The sequence below is a fragment of the Cololabis saira genome, chromosome 19, assembly GCF_033807715.1.
Source record: "Cololabis saira isolate AMF1-May2022 chromosome 19, fColSai1.1, whole genome shotgun sequence".
Taxonomy (NCBI): domain Eukaryota; kingdom Metazoa; phylum Chordata; class Actinopteri; order Beloniformes; family Belonidae; genus Cololabis; species Cololabis saira.
The window spans coordinates 29,590,278-29,617,987 of record NC_084605.1 but is presented as its reverse complement, the minus strand read 5'-3'; the positions used below and the strand labels follow the sequence as shown (position 1 = coordinate 29,617,987).

General features: G+C 39.5%; 1 protein-coding gene across 2 annotated transcripts; it reads left to right on the top strand.

Annotated features, from left to right (window-relative positions):
* Positions 1 to 27,682, top strand: entpd1 (ectonucleoside triphosphate diphosphohydrolase 1). Of its 2 annotated transcripts, none has more exons than XM_061707748.1 (10): positions 1 to 153; positions 16,838 to 16,965; positions 17,357 to 17,474; positions 20,329 to 20,479; positions 21,406 to 21,565; positions 21,693 to 21,896; positions 21,984 to 22,241; positions 23,939 to 24,052; positions 24,197 to 24,334; positions 26,971 to 27,682. In XM_061707748.1, exons 1-10 carry the CDS (start codon positions 138 to 140, stop codon positions 27,175 to 27,177), a joined length of 1,494 nt encoding a protein of 497 aa, XP_061563732.1. In that variant the 5' UTR covers positions 1 to 137; the 3' UTR covers positions 27,178 to 27,682. The 2 variants fall into 2 exon arrangements, with proteins under 2 accessions (XP_061563732.1, XP_061563733.1); XM_061707749.1 differs by lacking the exon at positions 1 to 153 and adding an exon at positions 15,639 to 15,878.
* Positions 27,683 to 27,710: the final 28 nt, after the last annotated feature.

Here is a 27,710-nt window from a genome sequence, read left to right as displayed (position 1 = left end):
ACCACAGAGCAAGAGAGAGAGAGAGAGATATACAGATAGAGAGTGAGAAAGAGAAGAAGAAGGGTAGGGGTGAGAGAGAGAGAGGGGGGAACAGAATAGAATAGAACAAGCATTGTGTTACTGCTGAGAAAGAGCCCATGTCTGCACAAAGAGGTAGGTGTCCTGCTATGACTGGTACACACACACACACACATTCATGCGCTCACAAGTAGGAAATCTTTATTACCCCGGGTAACTAGTAGTAGGATGTGCCAGCAGAGAGCGTAGTAAAAGTATCAGCTGAGCGTGTGTTGTCTTCTAACCGTGTCATGTAGCAGCTGTGTAGCGGCGGGAGGCAGGTGTGTGTGACTTTTCCTCAGCGTATGTTTGATGGTGTGTGCAGACGAGAGTCGCAGGTGCCCGTGTGTGCATGTCGGTCTGTGTCTGTGGGAGCCGTGTGGTGTTTGAGTCCAGGACTGGGACTCGACTCTGACTTGAGCTCAGATTTTAAGAACTTGTGACCTGACTCAGACTCAGATTTGTATTTGACTTTCTGTAAGATGTCATATTTTTTATCATCTACAGGACTGTCTCAGAAAATTAGAATATTGTGATTTTCTGTAATGCAATTAAAAAAACAAAAATGTCATACATTCTGGATTCATTCACAAATCAACTGAAATATTGCAAGCCTTTTATTATTTTAATATTGCTGATCATGGCTTACAACTTAAGACAACTCAAATATCCTATCTCAAAAAATTAGAATATTCTGGGAATCTTAATCTTAAACTGTAAGCCATAATCAGCAATATTAAAATAATAAAAGGCTTGTAATATTTCAGTTGATTTGTAATGAATCCAGAATGTATGACATTTTAGTTTTTTTAATTGCCTTACAGAAAATAAAGAACTTTATCACAATATTCTAATTTTCTGAGACAGTCCTGTATATTAAGTATAATATTAATTTTGTGCAGGATGCACGCCACTCGTGCGTCAGTTCTTGCCGTATTTGCGTCATATTTAGGAACAAATAAAGCTGATGAGCTCACCATATCTGATGAGAGTTGGTTGAACTTTAATGGTCGGTGTCTCCCACCACATGACTCGGTTTTGGACTGATGGCTCCTCACTGCTTTTAACTGACTCATATTTCAGCAACTACAAACCATACTGTTCTGTGGCATGTAATATAAGCAGAGGCAACAGAATCAGTTCAGATTCAGATCCATCCATCCATCCATCCATCCATCCATCCATCCATCCATCCATCCATCCATCCATCCATCCATCCATCCATCCATCCATCCATCCATTATCTAGACCCACTTAGAGGGTGATATATAGCACTATAAAAGGCTCTCCATTTGAACTCCACTCCATGCTGTGATGGAGCAAACTTATGTTGGTGGCATGACTATTTTGTATCAACTTTTAACGTCTCTTTTGTGAATTAAGAAAAACTGTTTGGTGTCCACCTTATCTACAAATGTTTGAACTACGAATTCACAGTATTGAAAATTTAAACCAAAACCGATAACTGCTTCTGCATAACCGGTAAGTTTATATTTCTATATTTTATATAATATTCATATAATCTGCAGTTTGTGCAGGCAGGAAAAAAAATCTATTAAAAACTTCCCTTTTAGTTGCTCTGACCAAACTGTAAGCACGAGCAACTTTGGACTTAAACTTGAATTTAAATGTAAGTCCTGTGGTCAGTTTCTGTCACACTCATTTGACATTTTTTACAAATTGGTTCAGTAAATCAAATGCTCTGATATGATACGACCCCGGGAGTTATTTCAGACAGGCCGTCTCCGCAGTGCGTGCACCTGCTTATTCAGCCCTCTGAATGGTTCGTTCCAATTACTCAATTTGTTCCTTGACCTATTTAAGGAGCAAGAAGTATGCATTCTTAGTGCTACACCCCTGTATTTATTTGTATGCCTGATAAACTTCGCCTGAATGGAGCCCAAATGCCAAAGTCCAATACGTGTTACAATAAAGTGTTTCAAACTTACTGCGAGAGTTGTACATGAAAAAGTACATGAAACAGTATAAACAGAGTATAAACAATAATAATACAATCTATTTAACCTTGAACCTGGGAGTGGTTCTGGACTTTAACAGCCTCATTAAAACAGTAGTGAGGTCAGACTATTATCACCTAAAGAACATATGAAAGATTAAAGGACTGATGTCTCAGCAGGAAAAACCTGTCCATGCTTTTATCTTTAGTAGAGCGGACCACTGTAACACTGGTCTCACGGGTCTCATAAACATCCACCAAACAGAACGCTGCTGCCCGAGTCCTCACTAGGCCCAGAGAGTGGACCATATAACTCCAGTTCTTGGATCTTTACACGGGTTTCCTGTCCAGAATAGGTGTTAAAATCCTGCTGTTGGTTTATAAATCTCTGGATGGTCCAGAGCGGGGTGGCCAGTTCCTGGTCCTCGAGGGCCTGTCTTATGTTTTAAATGTTTCCCGGCTTCAACACACCTGATTCCAATTAAAGATCATTATCAATACTAGGGATGGGCGATATTTTACCGTTCACGATAAACCGTCAAAAAAACGACGATAAGAATTTCTCATCTCGCGGTAAAAACGATAAATTCCCGTTGATGATGTTTTTGTGTAAAACTGATTTATGGTTCTGCGTTAAATGGTCGCAGAAGGAAGGAAGGAAGGAAGGAAGGAAGGAAGGAAGGAAGGAAGGAAGGAAGGAAGGAAGGAAGGAAGGAAGGAAGGAAGGAAGGAAGGAAGGAAGGAAGGAAGGAAGGAAGGAAGGAAGGAAGGAAGGAAATGAGCCTGAAAGAAAGAAAGAAAGAAAGAAAGAAAGAAAGAAAGAAAGAAAGAAAGAAAGAAAGAAAGAAAGAAAGAAAGAAAGAAATGAGCCAGAAAGAAAGAAATGAGCCTGAAAGAAAGAAAGAAAGAAAGAAAGAAAGAAAGAAAGAAAGAAAGAAAGAAAGAAAGAAAGAAAGAAAGAAAGAAAGAAAGATAAATTCCCGTTGATGACGTTTTTGTGTAACAAACATGGCGGATCTGAGAGCGAGATAGATTTATAGTTAAAAAAGTGGATTGAAGGTGGTTGAATTGGTATTTTTTTTATCGTCATTTTTATCGTTATCGGGATAAATGCCAGAAATGATCGTGATACATTTTTTAGTCAATACCGCCCATCCCTAATCAATACTTCATCAAGGTCTACTCAAATCTGGTAATGACAAAGCCATGTCTATCAGGGTTGTGTTTAAGCGGGGACACATCTAAAACTTGCAGGACCCGGCCCCCGAGGACCAGGATTGCCCACCCCTGGTCTGGGACCAAAATACATGTCTGATCTCCTGGTCCATTAGGAACCAACCAGAACCCTCAGGTCGTCGGCGTCACGCCTACTTTCTTTACACAGAGCTAGAACCAAACACGACGAGGCAGCGTTCAGTTTTTATGCTCTTTACTTGTGGAACAAACTCCCAGAATGCATCACGGCTGCCGAAACTCTCATTTACTTTAAGTCAAGATTGACAACCTTGCACTTGCACCTGCACTTCAGTAATCGACCATAATACACTTTTATGTCTTGCATTTCATTTGTTTTATTCTTTTTCCCCGATGTCTGTCTTTCATTTCTGCTTTTAAACTCTCTTAGTTTATAATTCCTTTTTTAAGATCATTTTATGTAAAGCACATTGAATTGTCTTGGACATGAAATGTCCTGTACAAAAAAAAACAAAAACATTTTCCAATCAAATCATAAGTTAAGTGACATATATTAACTAGAAAAAGAAAATATAGTGTATCCTCAAACAGAATTGTTGAATTATTAAGTGCTATCATTTCCATTACTCTATCCTTTATGACTTTTAACAGTTCTCTAGAAAACCTTTATAGTAGTTAAAACGCCAGCTGACATGATAAGCGTGACATGGCCTATTTTAAAATTCGCCCCACGCTAGGAAGCATTTCCACCATTACTTTATCAGCTCTATAAATCGGATTCCCTGTCAAGTGATAATTTATTGGTGCGATAGATAACATCGATCCCAAGTTAAAACTCAACTCTGCAACTATTACAAATAATCTGTTCTATGAAATGAGTCCATCTGTGATGCAGCTTCCTATATTTCCCATATTTCAGGACTGAGCAGTAATATTTAAGTATCAATGATGTTTAACAAATCACACACACACAAAAAAACAAAAACAAATGCATGCAAATGGAAACTGTGCCTCTGCTTACCAACTGATGCCTTATCTAAAGTGTTTAGATAAGGCCTGCAAATGCAAATAAAAGCAAAAACTGCCATGATAACAACTGATGTATTATTTATTACTTAAGCATGAGGCTTTAAACTGAAATAGCTACCCTCTCTGCTCACGGTCAGGGAGGAAGAGTTCAGATTAGGGTTGGTGTCAGTTCGCCCGCTCTGACCTTGCAGGTCAGGACATTCCCCTGTGGCAAGCCGAGATGCTTCCTCTCATTTCTCATCACATGGCACTGCCAGGGGTTTCCTTTCCTTCACATTTCACAATACTCTTATTTATTTATATTGTTGCTAAGCAGGTTATGCAACTGTTAGGGTAAACACTGTGGAGGCCACATTTAGGATCAATTGTTTGAGTGGGTGAAAAAAAAAGCTAAAGCAAGAGTCCTGATAAAACTCAAGGTCGCTGTGATCTGATGCCAGGCTGATGTGTGTGGGAATGTCAGATTAGTTTATCCATGAGAACAGGCGCTGTGGTGATTTCTGTCTGTGCCTGGAGAAGGAAATCAAGACTTTAATTTCGCTTTAATTACATCATTAATTTAAGGAATCCCCCTACATTCCTTCAATGCTTGTTTTCTACTTCTGGTGTTTATTATGCTATAGATTGCATCTTTAGGGTACTTTTATGGTTTCCTGAGTTCTCTGTTTTGAGAGCGAGACCTAACTAAACTTGGACAGTGTTGTAAGAAGCTCAATACAGCAATGTTTAAACTATTTAATTACAAATTTGTAAACAGTAGTACATAATAAAGATGTAAAAACCCTCATGCGGTATCCTACAGAAAAGTATCAAAGGAGCACAAAAATCTCTGCAAACAGAGCCGTGCCTTTGGTGCACTATGAGGGCAAACAGCTGCAATGTGATTTATTGGGGCTGTTTCCTTCAGTTTGTTTCTGTTATCTACAAAGAGGGGATGTAATGTGATGTTACAAGGACAAGTCGTCACCATTTATTCTAGATGTCATAGCATCAGATACGGCTAAAATGCCAGAATTTATTTCCACATGCCAGGGCTGAGAAAGGCCTGTTAGAGACGAAACAAGAGAGCACCATCAGCGGAGGGTCATAAAGTGGGAAAAAGCCACACAAAATGTAAATACTGAAGTACAAGTACGTCAGAGCTGAACTTAATGACAGGACTAGAGAAAAGGTACAAAAGTAGGCAACTTTCTAACGTTTGGCCAAAAGACCAAAAATGGATATCATGTTTTTTATTTTATTGTAGTTGATTCATTACTAATCTTTACATGACTAGCCCTTTATATAAGCTTGTGTTTTGAAAAAAGTAATTTAATCATATGAAATTAATAATTTTTTTCTTACACACAATAACAATAAAATGAATAGATGAGGGTTGTTTTTGTTTTTGTTGTTTTTAATATTGAAGCTTATAATAATATAGTTAGGCCACTTCTTAATAAATAATTAATATAAATAGTCAATACAGACGATGGCAGGGTGGAGATTTCTCTAATTAACAGCAGGGTGGCGTCTGCAATGCTTGAGCTATTGTCTGTCATCAGAGCCACCGATCTCTCTCTCCGTGACCTCAAGATTCAAGGGCATCCTGTCATCCTTGCTTGAGGAATGTGGTCTTGTGGGAAATATGACGTTGACAAACAAATGTTATGCAACTGCAGGTCTTGACCGATTAAGTGCACCATCCCACAACATCCTTTAACCTTATGGAAAAATGTTCCACTTCCTGCACCTGCATCATTTGTACAGTACCGAATGGCAGTTTGGCCAAAATACTCATTATACAAATACTAAAAAATCGTATTTTTCAGCGTTCTGCAGGGAGACCATTAATGAAATGTGCATTAATGAAATGTCCCAGCTTTAGTGATATCGCCCGTTTCTTAAGCCGTGCCCGGATTGAATGCTTCCTTAACGGAGGTCTGGTCTTAACAGTTAACAGCAGTTCATCTGGATTGACTATTTAACATCCAAAAGACCCCCAAGCTGAAGAAACAGCTTGGAGGTTTTTCATGTACATTTCTTTCCACCGGCCTTGTTTCTTCTTAATCAGAGGTTTGTGTGTCCTCTGAGCAGTGCAAGCTAAACCCATAACCCAATTTAGCAATATGAACTATTTTCATTACAAATCACATTGAATGGTTGGACCAAGGGGTCCATTGTCATTGCAGCTAAAAACATTATACCGTATTCTCCGCACTATAAGGCGCACTTAAAATCCTTAATTTTTCAAAAAAATCGGCAGTGCGCCCTATAATCAGTATATAATTGTGTATGAATTTTGTTGAGCCTACTGACCCCGAACCAATTTTATATGGTACACTGCGCTCAAAAACCTGTCAAAATGTTTTAGTGGGACTTTGGTAAGTGACGAAGCCGCTGCCCTTGATTGATGGTCGCACCATTCCCAGATGACATGTTAAATCCGGTCCTTGGTTGGATACCGGGTGCAACCTGTAATTACATGGGTGGACTGCGGCTAAAATAAAGCTATAGTGGTGTATTGTCATAACAACAGCCACACATGAACAATGTATTATTGTTTATTCAACAACTCAAGAACACTAATATAAAAGAATGACTAAACATCACTTGCATCTCCTAAAAAAAACTGAACATAGACATTGTCTTTTACATTGCTATTTTACAGTTGCAGTTACTGAGTAAACCAAATGTATATCGCTGATATTTGTGACTGACTTTGACCAACAATAGTTACCCTGCTCAGCTGCCTGCCCCACCAGCATGTGGTCGGTCAGGTGTCCACCTTGTTCTCAGTCTCGCTCGGTGATGACGTCATAGTGCTTTGGCCGACATCGTAGTCTAAGTCGACATCAATGTTACTGCTGTTGCCGCTTGGATTTGCACCGCCGCCAAAAAGCTCTGTTTGTAGCATTTTGTTCAAGTGACTTGGCTTTCTTTTGTTTTAACTTTTCCCATCCACATTTCTTCTTACGTTTTCTGCCTGCCATCTCTCTGATGACAGACACTTAAGTTAGTCTGCTTTGTTGGTTTTTAGGCCTATGTCAGATAAATTATCATCTTGGCACCACCTGTTAGTTGATAGACTGATACACTTTTCCAGTCTGCCCCTGAATAATTATGTAGCGCTTGCAAACAACCATCATCCTACATCTAGGCCATGTTACCTTACTACAATTAGACTTCAAGCCAACGTTAGGTTTTTAGAGTAAGCCCAGTTTTCAAATCTATATCATAATCCAATTATAATCAAATGTTGGAATACAACGTTGTTCCAACCTCACACTAACTTCAGGTGTCCGCTATCACTGGCAACGATGAACCAATCAGAGAACAGGATGTAGTACTACGCTTACCATTTTTGGAAGACGAATTATTTAAAATGTGAGAGCATTTTTCTGTATTAGTTACAACTGATCAATATTCTGAGTTGATTAAAGTTCATCTTACCTGACTGTTTTGTTTCGCTTTATATATGTTTTATCATGGCCCGCAAAATACAGTAGTTTATTATTTCAAAATAAAATGAAATACTGTTGCAAATGAGAATGTGTAAAACTGAGTAGGCTTCAGCTATGACCGATGAGGATCATGACTAAGAACGACAACAAATCTCATTGATTTGCCCCGACACATCCAAGCTATGTCTGCAGTTCAACAGTACGGGTAAAATCCACACCTGCTCGGTAAGGCACTGCGACTGGTATAGCTTCAACGTTTTGCTTTAAAGGAGCTGTATGTGAGAGCAATAATAAAACGAACCATAAAATGACCCCGATATGTCAACAGACATTTAAAAATCATGTTCATTTCAAAAACTTATGTCACTGACAACAGCACTCAAGCCAGGATATTCCAGTTTAAAAAGAGGAGTTGCAGCCCTCAACTGATGTTTATGTTGTCATTTTTTGTTTTGGCCTGAAGCTCCACCCTCCACCTATCTCCCAATCACCAAGTCAGTATTGTTTCTGAAGCTCCACCCTCCACCTATCTCCCAATCACCAAGTCAGTATTGTTTCTGAAGCTCCACCCTCCACCTATCTCCCAATCACCAAGTCAGTATTGTTTCTGAAGCTCCACCCTCCACCTATCTCCCAATCCCCAAGTCAGTATTGTTTCTGAAGCTCCACCCTCCACCTATCTCCCAATCACCAAGTCAGTATGGTTTCTGAAGCTCCACCCTCCACCTATCTCCCAATCACCAAGTCAGTATTGTTTCGGCATCCGGGTTGCCAGCTCGGCTCTAATTATGGCAGCCATGGCAGCCTACGTTCCTGCTGCATTCTGCAGCCTACCTGGCAACCTCTGGTCGGGGGGAGGAGGGGGAGGGTACACGCCGCTCAACAATATTTTGAAAGTGACTGCAGTACCAGTTTTGGCCATTTCTTACAGACGGCTCCTTTAATATTGCTGTGTCTGGTATAGTTGTAAATTACTGTCATTTTACAGTTTTATTTCTTACATTCAAAACCCTTTTTTATATGATTCCAAAACTGGCTGTGGTGTCTTTCTAAATGTGTTCCCATTTGTCTTCATTCGACTTCAACTAGTCTTCTCTTTCCTCTTAAACTTATCTAAAAGAGCTAAAATGTTGTTGCATAGCTGTGTTTTCCTTTCTACCATATATTTGACTGAATATGTGCCCTCGTCTCCCCACGGTGATAGTGTATGAACCGCACATGTGTCCTCACACAGAGGCCTGAGCTGTTTAGCCCAACCACCAGAGCAGCACAACAAACATAGGACTTGCCTTGCAGGCGTGTTGTCGTCATCTTCCCATCATCATGAAACCACACAAGTGATGTGTCACCTCTCAACTCATTCCCTAAAGTAGAATAATAATTTAGTCATGAAGTAATGCAGTTTCAAAACTGTAGTCTCTCTCTTTGTCACACAAAGTCTTTTTAAACATAGAATAGACAAAGTATTTTACGCTGTTTGTCACAAAAAATGTCTGATCAAGAGGATGGTGTGCGTTACTAAAGTATCACCTGAACTTTACCTATGTGCACTTATATTTGTTTGTGCATATACTTAAATGTGATGTAACAAGTTTAAAGTGCAGTCTTGGCGTTTGTTGGATGAAGTCATCTTGTTGTTGTAGGTTGTAGGTTAGAATCAGGACTTACTGAGACTTTAAGATAATATCTAAGGATTATCAATGGCATGTGCTGGGCAGTCCAAATAGATAATAGCTTTTACGGTAAATGTTTCTGCATGCGTCACTTATTAAACATGGTATACAAATGATGTGACTCACACCTAGTCCAGGATAGACAACATAATAAAAAATCCTGAACTTGGCTCCTAAAGTTTCTTTTAACGCTGCTTCAGTTTAAACACAACCTTGACTTGCTTCAAAGTTCTTCAAATATTTATGTCATCCCCCTAACGATCGTTGCGTGATAAAATATGTGTTTTCCAGCCCTGTTTTTCTCTCTTCTTTCACCCCTTCCCCCTTGGTCTTCCCAATTGTCAAATGTTAGAAGTCTTGGCCTCATCCAAACATATCACTTGTGTTTACACACAAGTCATGCGTGTGCAAATGTGTGTGTGTGTGTGTGGGGGGGGGGGGTTTCTAGGGCCTAAAAGTTTAGATGAGTAAGTAAGATAATTCTGGCTTGTGGCCATTTGTCCACGTTGATATTTGAATCATGAGATGGGATCCCAAGATATGGTTGTTTAATGTTTACCCATTCAAAACCGCCAAATTTCTCAATTCAAGCTTGACTAATATCACCCAATACTAGTTATAACTTGTGCTTGTAATCGCCGATAAATGAAAGTTAATAGTTTAAAGATGAGACTGGAAAAAAGTTCTCCTTAAGTGACGTGTTGAGGTTGCATAGTTTATCCACCAGAGGACACCCTGCAACTACCTGTTGACAAAATGTGTTTTTGAACTCCACATTCTTTAAATAAACACAACTTTAATAGGCAGTATTTTGTCTCAAAGCTTTTTTTTTCAAACCATGTTTCAATGCTGCATCTAGCTAAGTACAGCTGAAATACCTGGATGTGTTGCTATCAGTTTTATTGAGGATACAACCAGTGAAATCACTTAAACTTGCAAAGTATTCATGCATGTCACATAAGCAACCAGAGGTAATAGTGGAGGAGATAACTCAAAGTTGGAAGGTACAATTTCCAATGACCACTGCTCTTATGTAAATAAATACTTTTTATTTCATTTTTCAGGGAAAATGTATTTCATTTCCCTTCAAATGTCTCATTGATTGATTTATCAAGATAGGAGCTAACTGAAGTCTTCTGACATTTTCAAAGATATGAAGTATGTCATCTGTGATGTCATCGAAAAAGGCTGCCACTCCTGTATAACTAAGACTGAAGCATGCAAGTCCAAACTTGGTGTGCTTACTGAGATCTATATTTGCCCCATGACTGGAACAGAATGAGGTTGTGATACTTGGTAATTGCATTATATTAAAGATTAAAACAAAAAACAATCCTTATATGAACAAACATCTTAATTTGTGTAGTTTCCTAAAAGCTTGCTGTGAGTGTGGGAGTGTGATCTGAGGCCCTAAATGTGCTGCGTGCGTAAGTCCTGTTCTCTGTCTCAGCAACTGTGTGGCTGTTTATGTTTGGTCAGCTGCCAAAGGCAATGTCGTTCAAAGACAACGCCACATAACGCAAGTCCTCCATATTTATTAAAAATATAATAATTTTAAAGAAATAAAACTTTATTTCAAATGTTATGATTCCACCTGCTGTTTTACACCAGGACCTGCCAGTAAAAGTAGGTCCACCCCTCATTTACAGCTCTTTTGCAGACACTTAAAGAAACACACCTTGATTTATAGTATGATAAAGAAGAGCTTTTGAACTGAGCCCAGTCATCATTAATGTCAAGCGGTTGTTTACTTCATTAGCAGACACATCCCAGATGTTCTCCTATGCTCTCTGTGTGGGACCGAGGAATGTCTGTAAAATGTCTGACATGTGAAGTAACTGTAAAACAAGGAAAACATGTGGCAAACACATGGTTTCATTCTAGCTTTGCTCTGGCCGTATACCTCCAAGGAAAGCCTTGATGAATTTAGTAATCCCACTGACTACAGACACTGGCTTTGTGTAACGCATCTCAGACAGCTGTGTAGTCAGAGATTATGGCCTCCATATAACTTTGCATTGAATCAGCTTTTGCAACCTAATGCGGGTTGAGGTTGGGGGGTGATTTAGCAATAAGTGCGGGTTGTCTGCTTGTGGGCCACTGAGAATATGTCATTCACTGCTCTGTTCAGACTTGCAGAGCACTGTCGTGTCAAACACCTGGATCAGAGCAGAATTAACTCCATCTTTAACTCCACCCAATTTCACATGGTGCTGTGTTTGCTGCACCTCTGAAGCAGATAGCACAAAGCTCTAATACCACTTTAGTCCCCTTAAATGGGGTGGAGCATAGCTGAGATGCCCTTTAACTCATCAGATGACAGAGTTTAGAACACATGATTGAAAAAGTAGATTTCATACACAATCTCTTTAGTATTTTGGCCAATGAACTTCAGAAATTTCACTTAGACCTTAAGAAATTGTTCTAATTAAAGACTTTATCTGGTTGCTTTGAAGGAGACGGCATACTGTACACCCCAACTTAAAAATACACTGAACTAAAAAGCATTAACACATTTTTCTCAGGAGACAAAAAAAAAAGAAATAAACATGTTGTACTGACAATAAAATTTTGTCACTCTTTAACCAAAAACATATTCTTATATTATTTAACAATATGCCTTGCTTCTCTCTCAGTAATAATTGGTTCAGACAAGTTAACTTGTGTGATTATTTCAGCCCTCTGACATTTACGTAAACCATACGGATGTGAGCTTCGAGAAAGGGTCAAAAGCACACAGTGGTAAAGGAAGGAAGTGTGGCTTTACGAGAAAAATGAATCAGCAGCTTAACAATTACAGGATACTTTATGTGAGGTGTGGGGCTGCAGTGGCAAGCTAATTGACAGTAGCTATCTTGGTATGACAGAGCAAGGAATTTGTTTTTCTTATGTATTTATTTATTTATTTTTGAGGGGATGGGCAGTTTACTGTAATTAAAGCATGAGAAAAAATAGTTTATGATTTATGTAGAGTGTTACTTGCACTCAAGGAGAAAACGAGGTGCTGACACAGCAACAGACACACTCGTTTTTCACAATTAGGACTCCCACTTTGTGCACATAAGGGGAGAATTGAGAAGCATTTTGTTTGTTTTATAGGTGAAAGTGAATATAAAAAGACATGTGTGATCTTTGTAGGATGGGCCAATATATTAAAAAAAAAGAACATGCTCCATTATTCTACTCCAGCTGAGGGAAATAATTACCTTTCCGCCCGTCAACCAGGCTTTCTGCCGGTTTCCACGGTGGTTATGTGCACTTATCTCATGCATACATCTGTATGGCTGCTGATCGAGACAAGCAGGAAGAGGTTGACCCGCCTTTAGCTGTTTGTGGTATAGCGACTGACGTCAACAGCCGTGATCACACGCCAAAATCTGGTGTGAATTGAGAAAGAATGAGACACCTACAGCCTTGATGCTGCATGAAGTAAAATGAGAGTTAATGCTGGTGTGGCCTTAACTTGATAGCAACAAGTGATGGAAGAGATGGGACTAAAGAACAAGGCATTGATGATATTGATGGAGATTTTGATTGACAAAGTTATTGTCCTTTTACCTTTTCACATTTTGCAGATGATTGTTTATGATGGATGATGGAAGTAGGTGCACATTTTGGTTGCAAACTTTCAAAATGTATTTGAACTTGAATTTTTCAGGCATCATCTACTTCACCTTTAAGCTATCTAAAAGAAGGTCAACCTAAGTCTTATAATACCGACAAGTATTGCACAACGAAATCTTCCCATAGTTTCTATGGTCTTGCATCACACATCGCTGTCTTACAATAACCAGACAACAGCAAGGTGCAGAGCATGATGGATGAAGAGAAAAAGAATGAAAAACCCAAATAACTCTCCTTGCTTTGAGGAAAACTAATGCAATGAAGACCCAAAGACGAGACCGGCTAGCTCGGTAGAGCATGAGACTCTTAATCTCAGGGTTGTGGGTTCGAGCCCCACGTTAGGTGATTATTTTGAGGGGGAGTGGTAATCTAGTGGCTACAGAGGTGGGCTTGGGTCTGGAGGAGGTTCACCCTGGCAACCAAGGTGAACCACTTTGCTCCCTGGGCACTGAAAAAATGGCTAGCTAGTGATGGGTTAAAACTAGAGGACTCATTTCAGTGTATTTCCTAAGCATGTATACTGAAAAATACAGATTATTATTTTTACAAAATGTAAATGTATATTTCTACTGATGGTTTAACTTCTCCCACAATACGGCAATGACCATATACTAATTTGGTTAAACCAGACTTTCCGCATGAAACTACAGCAGAAAGGATGTTCATGCATAATTTGATGCCTCTTGCACACAAAATTAACAAATCTCCTGTCACTTCCTTTCAATCCAGTTGCCAGTGTTAGAGGCAACACCAAAGAAACACGAGAGGCCAGTGTAAAACAAATGTAAAAAGTTATGCAAAACTCTTCTACAAACAATGAAACAGACCACAATTTGATAATAGAGTCGTTTATGATGTAAATGCATGCAAACAGCCTCATGAAGGCACCTGCTACACACAGACACATTTGTAGGAAGCCTTCTATTAAAAAGAGAAAGTAACCTACAGTTGTCACTGAAGTAACTTGAATCTGACAAAACTAATAATAAATTAAAGCTGCAAGCAGCGATGAACGGGCCCTTGTGCAATTTTCACCAATTAAAGTGAAGGAGTCAAAACTGAGTCCGATGACACCACCCACGACTCTGTATGTCATACCATTCAAAAGGTATGGCAGAAAATAGGAACTATCAAATATGGACCATTCAGATGAAGGGGGGGGGGGGGGGGGGCGCTTTTTGGCATCTAGCGTCGCCACAGTAACGCTTTTGGCTGAGAAAAGTAATGCCCATCGTCGCAGGATGGAGACGCACATTTTGATGTATAACACACCTGGGTGCAGGTTACAGTTTGGGCCGCATTAACGGCCGAAGAAATGGCATAAATTGCGCCAGAATGACACGATTAATTAAAAATGGCCGACTTCCTGTTCGGCCATGGCGCCAAGAGACTTTTCTTTAAGTTGCGACATGAAACAGGTGTGTACCGATTCTCGTGCATGTACGTCAAACCGTATTGTGGGGCTTGAGGCACAAAGTTTTCTAGGAGGCGCTGTTGAGCAATTAGGCCACGCCTATTAATGCAAAACATTAAATATCAAATTTTTCGCCAGGCCTGGCTTGCATGTAAAATTTGGTGACTTTTGGGGCACGTTTAGGGGGGCAAAAAGGCCCTCATTTCGTCGAAAGAAAAACGAGAACAATTCCTACAGATATAATAGGGCCTTCGCACTGTCAGTGCTCGGGCCCTAATAAAAAAGTACTGTGACTAATGAAAATCAGACTTTGCTTTTGAGCTGTGGCTAAACAGAATCATAAAAAAAAAACGAATGAAATTGGCGTGGATACATTAGTTAGTAAGGATAGAATGTAGCATCACAGGTGTCTTCAATCCTGCAGCCAGTCTATGTATATAAAAGGGGAAAAGTCCTCCCTGTGTGCATCTACAGCGCCAAGAGTGAAACCATCTTTCTCCGTTACATTTTTCGTTTCTCCCCGTCGGTGCAAAAACTCCGTTTTCGAACCAGCAGGAGCTTTGTACAGAGAAAGAAGAGGCACACCAAGTGTGGTCTTTAAGATGAGAGGCAGTCTGGTGTGCAGCATTTCTACGCGCCTTCCTGCGGTTCACACCGCTGCTGGTTTTGCTTTACAGCTGTCTGTGTCTGAAATTTAGAACTCAAGAAGTTAATGACAAGATGATGGGGGATTCAGATGTGTATGTGCTCATGTATTAGCAAATACATAATTAAGTGCAGCAAGAGAGGGGAAATGATTAACAGAATAGTCTGTGAATGAATCAGCTCATTTGCAGGCGAGTCATGTTTAAGGTCTGTACAAACAGGCACAAAAACTTTTCAACAATCCCCACTCTTCCAAGAACTACAGACACCCGCAGAGCATTAAAGAAAAAAGGGGATTCCGATCCGTCACAGTGATGACATCACAGCCTGCCAGTGATAAAAAACAGCCAAAAAAGGGAGTCCCCGCTTCTGGCCCTCTCCTGCACACCCAGCAGACAGAACAGAGAGGAGTTCTGGAGTGAGTGACTGACTCTTATTAGCTCACAGAGAGTCCCTTTTAAGGGGTTCACATGCACACCAGAGTGCACTGACACATGCACAAACACGCTTTAGCGCCGTCTCCATAGTGATCAGTTTTACTGCCCCAGTTTGGGGAGGAAATGCCAAACGCAGTGCTTTAGACCTCCTCCGGCATAAGTACACATACCGCACACACACACGCACACACACACATACAAAACTCTATTCTACTCCTATGTCCGTCCACTACGGAAAACTTCTCCTCATCTTATCACTCAGCAATTTCCCTCCGTCCTGCCCATAGTTTTCTCTCCCTTTAACCCCCACTCGCCCCTCTTACCCTCCCCTTCTCATTTTCCTTTCTCTTGATCTGCCTACCTCCCTTTCCATCAGAGGCAAGTTCACTGACGCAGACAGCAGAGGTAAGTGCTCTCGTCTGGCCCGGGGTTGTTGCTTTAAGTTTCAGCTTTTGTGTTTCCCCTCAGTGAACAAAGGTCAGGTTTAATATCTGTACTCCGCGTCCCGCTGATGCAGCATAGCTGAAAAGCATGCTCCTCATCAAATATGTGCTGTGTTCTGTAGTCGGGACGGTTTTAACTGTGTGTGAGACTTTGACAGCTGTCATGTGCACCTGCAAGTTTACTTTATAGCCTTGAGACTTGTTTGTGTGTGTGTGTGTGTGCGTGTGTGTGTGCGTGTGTGTGTGTGTTGATCTTGTTGTGCCTTTTCAGTCAAAATACAGGCAACCTGTTTCTTTTTCTTTTTTGAAAATTGAGGGCATTATACCCACAACAGCATCTGTGGTTACTTGTGTGTGTAAGATTAAACAGGCAGGAAAGAGATCTATACAAAATTATAGCATAAACTCAGACTAAATATATTCAAGATTAAAATAATACTTCAAACAAGATGTTGAAAACATTGAAAACTATTGCAAACACCGATGTCTCAGCAGCGATTGTCCTAGCAGGTCAACATTTCCAGGATGTCATGTTATCTTTTTGATTTAAACCAACTGCTGTTATGTTTTTTTAACCAACAGTTAAAATTTTCCAAAATAAACCTTTTAATTCCTCTCCAAGGTGGATCATTTCAGCATCAGCTAAATGTTTACGCAGGATATGTCCTCCCAAATGTGGCTGAAATAACAAAAGCTTATAATTGATAAAGAGTTTGCCAAGGGATTACAGAAGTGCATTTGTAGTTCTTTGTTATGAAAGAAAACATTTACAAGATCTCCAACAGACTTGGTATCGCTAACATCTGGTGTGTCACACACATCCTCTTTTCATTTCCAATGTGCCCCGATCTTCCCCATTTTGCGTCTGTGACTCTCTGGCTTCTCCTTCCTGTCTGTCTGTCTTTCCACCCCCGCTTTCAGAGATGAAAGAGAGGAACCCCTGGCTCTCGCCTGCAACCATCATCATCACTGTGATTGGTGCCATAGCAATTGTTGCCCTGGTGACAGTTGCAGTTTTGCAGAACAAGCCTGCCCCCCAAAAATACAAGGTATGTCTAAAAAAGGGGGGGGGGCTAAAATGATGAAAACTATTATTTGTAAGGGAATCAAGTGTTACGGTACACTGGAATCTGAATAATACATCAAAAGCTAAATATGGGTTCTAGTTGATGTAACTTTTTAATATAACCCTAACTTGTTTTTTTCTTTAATCACAGCCATAGTGAATGTCAGAGCTACAGTAATTAATAATGTTAACTGGGGTCCAGCTTTACTAAAGGATCCTCTTACAAAACTCCACATATTGTTGATGTAGTTTCAGTACATTTGTCTGTAGGTAATGCAGTCATTAAATCAAATAGTCCATTAGCCACATCTGGGTGGAAGTCCTCCAGGGTCAACAACTGGGAGCTTAACCGGAATCCCTCCTTCTGTCTCCAGTATGGGATCGTTCTGGACGCTGGCTCCTCCCATACGGCTCTTTATATCTATCAGTGGCCAGCAGAGAAGGATAACAACACGGGAAGAGTTACACAGAAACACTCCTGCAAAGTAAAAGGTAAAGTGTACGCTGTTCAAAGTATAGTGTATTTACAGAAGGGTCACGATTCAACTGAGAAAAACTCTAGTAAAGATTGATGCAAATAGTTAATGCATGGAAGCTTAGGGTCCACAGGGCTGTAACAACCCCCCCAGGATGTGGTCGCGAGAGAAAAACTGTCACATTGATGAGGTGGATAACACAAATAGTAACCAAGGAGCCCAGAACAACTTCCAAAAAGATTCAAGGTGAAATCCATGGTTCATTAGAGCTAGATCCCACCATCCATCACTGTAGTTTGCTTTTCAGGAACAAGAGAAAATTCCCCAAAGAAAGCCACAAATCCAGAGCCATACTGGGAAAAATTGTAGAATTCAATTTCCTGGATTACGAGCCCATTGTGAGTCATAAAAACAGTATATTACCGCTTAAATGAACACTTGGAGTTGCAGTACAGTAGACTGGGTTAGAAATACATCTCTGAAACTGCTGTCATCAAACTCAGTGTGACTGTGACTGAACATGTGTCTTGAAAGCTAAAAGCAGTGGAGGCAGTAAGCTTCACGACGGACACTTGGACCTCCGACGTGAATGCTAACACGAATGGTAACCATCATTTTGACTGATGACTGGTATCGTATCGGTGGTCATTCCTGGCTGATACTCAGAGCCCAGTAACAGAATCAGTATAAAAAAAAGAAAAGATTTGTCAGAAAAAACTGCGATGAGATCATTCAGCCCTTGCACGCAGCATGCTACAGGTTTGTTCTTGAAAAGGCAACCGTTGCTTTCCTCCAGTTCACAGGCAAAGGCTTGTAGCGGTGAATGGCAGCAGCAAAGACCAATGCGCCTCAGGAGAGCAGCGACGGTTGAGTAGCGGGGGCTATAAGCCGTAAACTATCCACTGTCGCTTCACATCACTGGTTACATTCATGTGAAAGAGATGTCATATATGATATATACAACATCCAGCAGGCAAGATTTGCAGCACAACGCTCAGTGCGTACACAGTAGACTATTGTGGCAGTTGCTTGAGATCTCCTTCGGGCATCGATACTACAATGTTAAGAATTTGCATTTGTAATAGTGCTTGCCTATTATGGGCATACAAGCAGTCTTCACTGGATCAGAGTAAGAGATGAAGGCCTCCTGGGATCTATTGAGCAGAGGTGTCAAAAGTAGTCACATTCATTACTCAGGTAGAAGTATAGATACTAGAGTTTAAAAATACTCCTGTAGAAGTTGAAGTATCAACTCAAGTTTTTTACTCAAGTAAAAGTATAAAAGTACTGGTTTCAAAACTACTTAAAGTATAAAAGTAAAAGTAATGTAAGGGGGAAAAAAGCCATTAAGGACAAAAGCCATTGAAAATTAATGCATCTTAGTATAATGCAAATATATTAAAGAACCATAAATGTGTACTATTGAGCATTAACATGTGTTTCAGAGAGCAGAAGATATGATGACTAGTTGCCTATAAGTATTGTAATGGTGCAAAAAGTCAAACTTCAGAGGCATGTTATCATTTATCCTAACCTTTATTGGAATGTACATCCAAGTTTAGTTGCAGGAATCTGAGGGAACGGATGTAAGAACAAAACTGGACAAGAACATCTGAAACAACCACAACCAAATTCACTCTATCCGGATGGAGCAATTTTTTTTTTAAAGGCCGAAATGAAATAGAGTAACAAGGCTGTTTTTAAAATGTAAGGAGTAAAAAGTACAGATAATTGCAATTGTAAAAGTAAAAAGTTGTCTAAAAAATAATTACTCCAGTGAAGTATAGATAACCAAAATTTCTACTTAAGTAAGGTAACAAAGTATTTGTACTTCGTTACTTGACACCTCTGCTATTGAGACAAGCTTTTTAAGACTAAGGAAATGCTCAAAGCATTTAGGTGATGCTTATCCTAACACCTGTCACTGTCACAGTTTTTTTTTCTTTCCAAGTGACATAAAATTTGAAAATATCATTAATATTCCTGACAATGGTTTGCTTGTAAAGCCGTTCCAGTGCATGTGTTTATCCTCACACAACGCAACAAGGTGAGCTGCTAACCTGCTCTCAACTGCTCCTCAAAGCTGTTTTAGTAAGTTTGCCTGTATATTTGAATGCAAGGGAGAGAAAACAACTGATGGCAAATCTAAATTAATGGATCAACCATAACCATCGTGCACTGAAAAGTATCAGCAGAACACCCTGGTGAATGCAGGTTTTTATTATTCCACCTCTACTATCATTGGCCCCGCAGAGCAGCTGCCCGACTGTTAGCTTCATATCTACACTTGTACTCATTTTACATGCAAATACTATCATATACTATCAACGTGAAAACCCAAATGTTGCCCTGGGAGAACTTATCAGACCCATTTAACAAGAAAAAACCTGAATAAGAACAGCTTCAATGGGAATTTGGTTGTATTAACAATGCTTTTTGTTTCATGGAACTATTTTAATAGTACATGTTCAGTAAATAGTACATATTGGGTATTTGAGTGGAGTGATGACTCACGGCCAGCAAGTGCAGTCAGATGGACTTTTTTAACTTCTCATCACCTTTTACCCGGGTTGTCATTAGTAATGAAAGAAAACCAGTGAAGGATGTCATAGGCATCATCTTAGGAAGGAAAATGAGCTACTGGTAATTAAACACATTTTTCTAATTCGAGACTTAACCGTTAACGCTAAGAGAAGAAAGGAATATTATAATATATTATAAAAATATTATTGTTATTTTATTGATTTTATATGAATTGGAGTAATTTGGAGTTGCGATTCGTATGTGCATCTGTTCTTAGTCAGTTTTATGGTTGTCAAGTTCAGGTAGGATGACTTCACCCTTCTCTTTATGTTATGTTCCTCTCACAGGTAAAGGCATTTCGAGCTATGCAGATACACCAGAGAAGGCAGGACAGTCACTGACAGAGTGCATGAGAGAGGCTGAGAAGCAGGTCCCCATAAAAAGACACAATGAGACTCCTCTCTATCTGGGAGCTACTGCAGGAATGAGATTGCTGAAGTATGCAGCTCATGTATATGCATTTCATAAAGAAACTTAAGACATACGAAACCTAAGACCTGATAAAAAAATAAAAAAAATCATTGTAAGGAAATCATGTAGACCGCTATGTTGATCATCTTGATGGTCAGACTAAGAAATGTGGAGAGACTGCTCTGCTATAACATGATGATGGGTACACAGCCCTAATGAAATGCACCGCATCAATCTAACTCTGCTTTCATTTCTATTTCAACTACACATCTGTACTATATATTTCATGTAAACATCTGCCAAAGTGCTGTCTTTGTGGTAATTTTACCGTGTTTAGGAAGTTTTCTTCAAGAAACGGAAACAATCTGGTTCCCATTTGTATAAAAATAATGAAAACTTTACCCTCTATACCATTTAGATCACTTTCTTCCATGCACAGTTCATGATGGCTTTAATAGTCTTGACTGTCATTTGTAATGATTTAAATTAAAACAATAGTTTTTTAGTGTTTTTTTAGATGTCTCCAGGATGACACACCCTAAAATGTAAAGGGTGGGAGTGGCAACATTTTGAGTCTTTCTCCAGTTGTCAAAAATCACAAAAAGAGAAAAAAAATGACTTGTGAAACCAGAACAACAGTCTACAAGTTCACATACATTAGGTTTCTATGGGGAAAAATAAATAAGTAAATGCTAATTATACACATATACACTCACTGGCCACTTTATTAGGTACACACTGGTATGTCTACTAAAGCATTTTGTGTATGAACTGTATACACATAAATGCATGATATATGTTTGTGAACTTTAAAGCCAGGTCAGTGAATTCGTCACTGTCAAATCCATCTTAGAAGAAACAATCTTTTTTATTCATGGACTGCTGGGTTTGACTTGACTTATGGATGTGACTCACTCTGATGAATTGGTGTTTCTTTATGTGTGTGTATGCAGTATAGAGAACAGCCAGGCATCAGACAAGGTATTTGCGGCTGTGGCGCAGGCCCTGCAGCGGTTTCCCTTTTCCTATCAGGGAGCGAGATTACTTACAGGGCAGGAAGAGGGCTCCTTCGGCTGGGTCACGGTCAACTACTTGGACGACCGCCTTAAACAGGTGTGAATAGATCTGAATACAGGTTTATGCACAACTGTTTGTTCAACTTTAGATGTTTTTGTGTGTTGGTAGGTGTGCCCCTCACATCAGGCGCAATGACATCAGTGTGTTTTTGTCTTCCTCACAGGGCATTGAAACTACAGGCGCTCTTGATCTTGGCGGGGCTTCGACTCAAATTAGTTTTGTTCCCGATGGCTATGATGGTTCCGAGTCACCTGACAACTCTGTGACCTTCCGACTCTATGGGAATGACTATAACCTGTATACTCACAGCTTCCTGTGTTACGGGAAAGACCAAGCACTACGACTGGCACTGGCCCACCAGACTCAGGTACGAATCTTACGTTTCTGGCTATTCTAATCAGGGATATTATGTGCTGAAATGTTCTGAACATCTTTGTCTCACTCTTTTTTCTAGTCTGGTCAAGCAACAATTTCAGATCCTTGTTTCCACACAGACTTCTCTGAGACAAAGAACTACACAGACGTCTTTGACAGCCCCTGTGTGTCAGAAAGGAAACCTGAGGGAACTCCCACAAATTTCACCCACAGGGGTGAAGGCAACTTCCAACAATGTCAGGAAGTCGTCAAACACATCTTTAATTTCACTTCCTGCAAATATAGCCAATGTTCTTTCAATGGAGTCTTCCAGCCACCATTGCAAGGGACGTTTGGGGTAATAAAGCCATATCTACAAATCTTAATGACCAACTTAACACTGTCCATTGTCTCCATTTTCAAACGTCGTTTGAAAATGGAGACAATGGTGAATACTATATTCAATTAAATGTTCTTGATCTTCTTGTGAACACGTGATAATATAAAGTAACGGTCAAGTTTTTCTCTTTGGCCTGATGCACAGAACGTTTTCAGTTGCAGAATATTAATAGATTCAGATTCTCTATAATTTACCTGTTCAGACTGCAGACAAAAGTGGCCCAAATCTGATTTTCTGGGGGTCATGTGACCAGGTCGGACTTCTTCAGGAGCAGTGGGAACACTCAAATCTTGTCCAGATCACATTTTTATAAATCAGATTTAGACCACTTCCATGTGTGGTCTAAATCAGGTCCGATTTTTTTCAATGTGAACAAACAAGGCGGATTAGATGCGACTTTTACGTCAATCTACGTCGACATTTGTCACAACTACTGTATGTGCCGGCGAGTAGACACAGACGATACAATAAAAATGGAGAACAGTGATGTAGTAAGTCAGTGGCGGGAGAGTGAGGTGTTAGATCTCATTAATATATGGGGAGATACTTCAATTCAGGCAAAACTAGAAGGATGGTACCGTAACCGCTCTGTTTTTGAAAAAAATAGCAAACAAAATGGCGGAAGGAGAATGTGGCTGCAGTGCCAAACGAAGGTGAACAACTTTAAACCTAAATTTAAAGAAGCAAATTAATGTTAAGGCTGCCATTACACATTTTGAAATAAAAGCGAAATACTTATTTTTTCCATAACCTCTACAACTTTAGTGCAACGGCGTGCTACGTCTGACGTCTTTGTTATTGTTCTTTTGCGCATGTGGGCCAGTTCGAAACAGCAAACAGTTCAACCTGGAATCTAACAGGCCACATTTTAAATGTTGAATGTCCAAACAAAAAAATCATATCTGGAAATAGTCCGAATTGCGCCTTAAGACTTGCAGCATGAAAAGTTTCACTCTTTTTGTTGATGTGAAGCTTTTGTTGGACACTGTTCGTGATGTTTTTTCACCTATAGTCATTAAAAACGCAACCCGTCACTGAGGCGAAAATAACTCAAAATAACACAAAACACAAATTTTTACATTTTAAAGCACTTTTTTCCAAAATTCCAGCTCTTTTCAAACCTTGAAAACATTAAAAATCAAAAATTTTAAGTATCTCTACAAACCCTGATAATAAAATTAAATATTCCATATCTTACTGCAGTTTAAATGAAAGATACCCTCACCAAACAAAACAAATATGCTGTAGTGTAGATGAAGTTTCGATGTACATTTGAACTCAAAATACCGTAACTGATTTATTCTTTAAGGTGTCAAATCAGTTGACTGTTTTTTTTTCTATTAATTTTACTGATTATTACTTCCGTAAAAATTACTTTTTAAAAAAGATTAAGAAACATCAAAAGCTCTCTGAAACAATAACTGAAATTCAAGATAAAATGTCAAATTTTACAAAATGATTGCATGTTTTTTTGTGTAAAAATGAATTTATTAGTTACAGTATGTAGGCGCTTTGATTTAATACTTTAAATATCCAGATCTCCCAGCTGCTTGCAAATGATTCCAATTATTTTAGCACGTTCATATTTATAAAGTGATTGCTTTATTTGGAAGTCGATTGACTTACATCTTACCTCTTCCCATCTCTCATCGTAGGCTTTCTCTGCTTACTACTTTGTGATGAACTTCCTCAATCTGACAGATGAATCTCTGTCTCTGGAGACAGTGAAAGAGAAGCTAGCGGCCTACTGTGCTACCTCGTGGGAACAGGTTTATGCATTAGCCTCTCTCCAACGCACTCATACACACACAGGCAACATTCTGCAATATTCATCTATTTGCATGTTTTCTATGTCCTCCAGCGTGCCTGTAGTGTACACTGACGATATCACTGCATTTGAACTGCTTGAACAGATAAAGCAGCAGTATCCAAAGGTGCCATTGAAGTATCTGGCTGAGTACTGCTTCTCTGGCACGTACATCCTCACCCTGCTGACGGAGGGATACAACTTCACCTCAGACACGTACTCCGAAATAAAATTCATCAAGAAGGTCAGTGGGTCAATGTCACAGAGTTTAGAGCCACACCTTCACCCATAAATAAATAAACCAGGTTCAAGAATCTTTGTGAAGACTTTCAAGTTTCAGACCATGAAAATCATCTATACACACACATATACACATATATATATATATATATATATATATATATATATATATATATATATATATATATATATATATATACATATATATATATACTAGGGATGCAACGGTTCTCGGTATAAAACCGAACCGTTCGGTTCGCCCTCCACGGTTCAATACGCCCATGTGTGCCGCGGATTTTCGGTTTTGCCATTCATTTTGCATTAATGCTTTACAATCCGCGTGTTTTTGTGCCTGTCAGTTGCTGCAGAACAGCGCTCCGCGAGTCACTGCTGTAGCCCCGCCCACTCCCCGCTCACACAGAGCAGACACGGAGCGGGGGAGTTGAGAAAAAAAAGTTTGAAGAAGCGCCGGCTTCATTCAAATCTCCGGTGGCATCATTTCGGTTTCGCTGTTGGTTACAACGGCGATGTAGTGAAAACAGTTAACAAAGCTTTTACTGTCTGTAATCATTGCTTGAGACCGGCTAGTGGAAGATCAGAGTCTCCGCCTGGTCAGTGAAATGTTACACTGAGCAGGCGGAGACGGGCTCTGATCGGGCCGGTTTATTTACAGGAAGGAAATAAACAGCTTTACAGTCATAAACAAAGGGAGACTCCAACTCTAACGTCTCGGGCAAAACTCCCCCAATAATTAAATTAAAACACCTGGAAAAAAACCCGAGGTTCAGCCCTCCCTCCCTCTGCCACCACCGCTCCTTCATGACATCACGTGCATTACTGTGACCGGCAGAGAGACGAGAGAATTCAGGCTGATCTCCCCAACTTTAACTCTCCCATATCAGGATCAAGCTACAATATTTTGTAATATTGTAATAATTATAATTATAATAATTTACAATATTTTCGCGGAGGGAAACCGTCCTCCGCTCGCGTCGGACGGTTCACGCCCATATATTTCTGATAATGTACCTCGTCGGGCATTATCCCTTACGTATTTAGTAGTGTAAAATGTACTTACTGTACTGAGTTGTCAAGATTAAGAGGCTGTTGACTATAAAGAATTATAGTAATTTACATTTTGAAAAGTGATGAGAGAAATAAACAGATAATTTTGGGAAAAAAAGCTCTCTTCATGCACATAAAGGCTGATTTATGGTTCTGCGTTACACCAACGCAGAGCCTACGGCGTAGGGTACGCGGCGACGCACACCCCATGCCGTAGGCTCTGCGTCGATTTAAGCCAGAACCATAATTTAGGTTTAACTTAAACCGAAACCGAACCGAAACCGTGGCCTAAAAACCGAAACCGAAACCGAACCGTGGGCTACCTGAACCGTTGCACCCCTAATATATACACACATATACATATACATATATATATATATATATAAATATAAATATATATATATATGTATACACATAAACATATATATATATATACACACACTACTATATACTATATACACTAGCTACTGTATATTAGTTTTGGTTAGTATTCAAAAGTGGTTACAGACTCATGTTGGAATCTTTAGCCATCATCTGTTTGAGTATATGGGAATCTTTGAGCCAAACACGCTGATAGTTGTTACACAACTATAATTTATCAACTTAGTTTTATTTAAACTTGAGTTTTTTTGTTTTTTTTTTATTTGAGAAAACTAATGTGTTATCCAAAATGACCTCTAGTCACTATATATAGTAATATTATATGGTCACTATCCACTACACATACAACGTTATTATTACCCTAGCTTTATCTTTTTTGTGGAATTAAATTTTTTAGTCTTTCCAAATGCTTAAGAAAGCTATTTATATTGATGTAGCTTGGTTGACCAAAGTGCTAAAATGAATAGCCATTTTTCTGCAAACATGCCATTCTCACTCAAAAATACCAACGTTTCACTGTCCAGTTTGAGCAAAAAAGTTGTAATGTCAAACCCTGCAAATTATTTATTGAGCATTAACTGTTTCAGCACTGGCTGTGACGAGAATAGAAAAAATACAGCATGGGCTTAAATAGATCTGGCTGCCCCAAACAGCAGAACGTGTTCTTACTTAGCATTTTTTAAAAGAGAAGGTTCCTTATCAACACTTGTAACCTCTGATATGGGTCCCATGTCGATCAGAACCCTTAAAATAAGAAGTCCCACAAATGTATACGTAACAATTATTTTATAGTAGCCGCTCACAAACTAAGATAGAAGCATCAGGTCATAAAGTCGTAATTCCTGCAGTCCCCCTGCATCAATGTGATTGGACCCGTTGGTCACGTGATTGATGAGTGAGGAGAATTTAGTGGTGAAGGTGACAGGTGATGGTTAACGTACTTCATGACTCATCTGGGAGAAATAACCACGTTGACTGTGTGTAAGAGAGTTGCTCCAATTAACTTCCCCAATAAAGTTTTTGGCTAAATAAATGTATTTTAATGGAAAAAAGGTGATATATACTGTATATTTTCTAATGAACTGAAGCAGTTTTGAACATTCAAGTAATAAAGTCAATGTGAAAGTTATTTTATAACATTAATGTCTAATTAAACTGTGGTAATGCCGGGTTTTCCCTCTCAATGTATTCCAGATAAAAGGCAGTGATGCAGGCTGGACGCTGGGCTACATGCTGAACTTAACCAACATGATTCCAGCGGAGGCTCCAGATTCACCCCTTCTCCCGTACCCCAGCTACGTCGCCGTCATCACCATCATCGTAATAGCACTCGCCATCCTCCTCATCCTCGTGTTGCGCCCTATCTGGCCCCGGTGCTCCAAGCAGCCACAGATAGTGTAAATACAGAGCTGTATGACTGATGTTAAGGGAAGCAAAGTCTGTGAAGGTTTGCAAGGGTGTGTGTGTGTGTGTGTGTGTGTGTGTGTGTAACTGTTGGTATGGATGACTGTACCAGTTTTTGTAATGGTTGCAGATCAGCTCAAGCTGCCAAAGGCCCCCCAGCTCTTATGGATTCAAGGACTTTTTCACAGGAGCAAATGCTTTCTCTCACTGCAGAGGGACGTTTGCAGCTTTGCTTGAAGGACATTTTCTGCATTTGAATGTGTGCATAATATACATCTCTTTAATCGGAGTGTGTGGATTTGAATGCATGCCTGAATGTGTGCGTGAATCAACATCAGTCTGCATGTTTGTACTGAATCATGATGTGAAAATGTATCTGTATAAATAAACGACCCAAGTTTATATAAAATGTTTAAGTTGGTCTCTTGAAGCAGAAACAGAATCACTTCAATTTTTACAGAAAGTTATTTGCAATCTATGTATTAAGAAAATAATGATAATTTCATATTTCTGTTTCATTAAAACCCTTA

Coding starts and splice junctions, on each gene's coding strand:
- entpd1 (XM_061707748.1), top strand. Junction 22,242..23,938: donor CATTGCAAGGGACGTTTGGG/GTAATAAAGCCA, acceptor CTCTCATCGTAG/GCTTTCTCTGCTTACTACTT. Junction 24,335..26,970: donor AAATAAAATTCATCAAGAAG/GTCAGTGGGTCA, acceptor AATGTATTCCAG/ATAAAAGGCAGTGATGCAGG.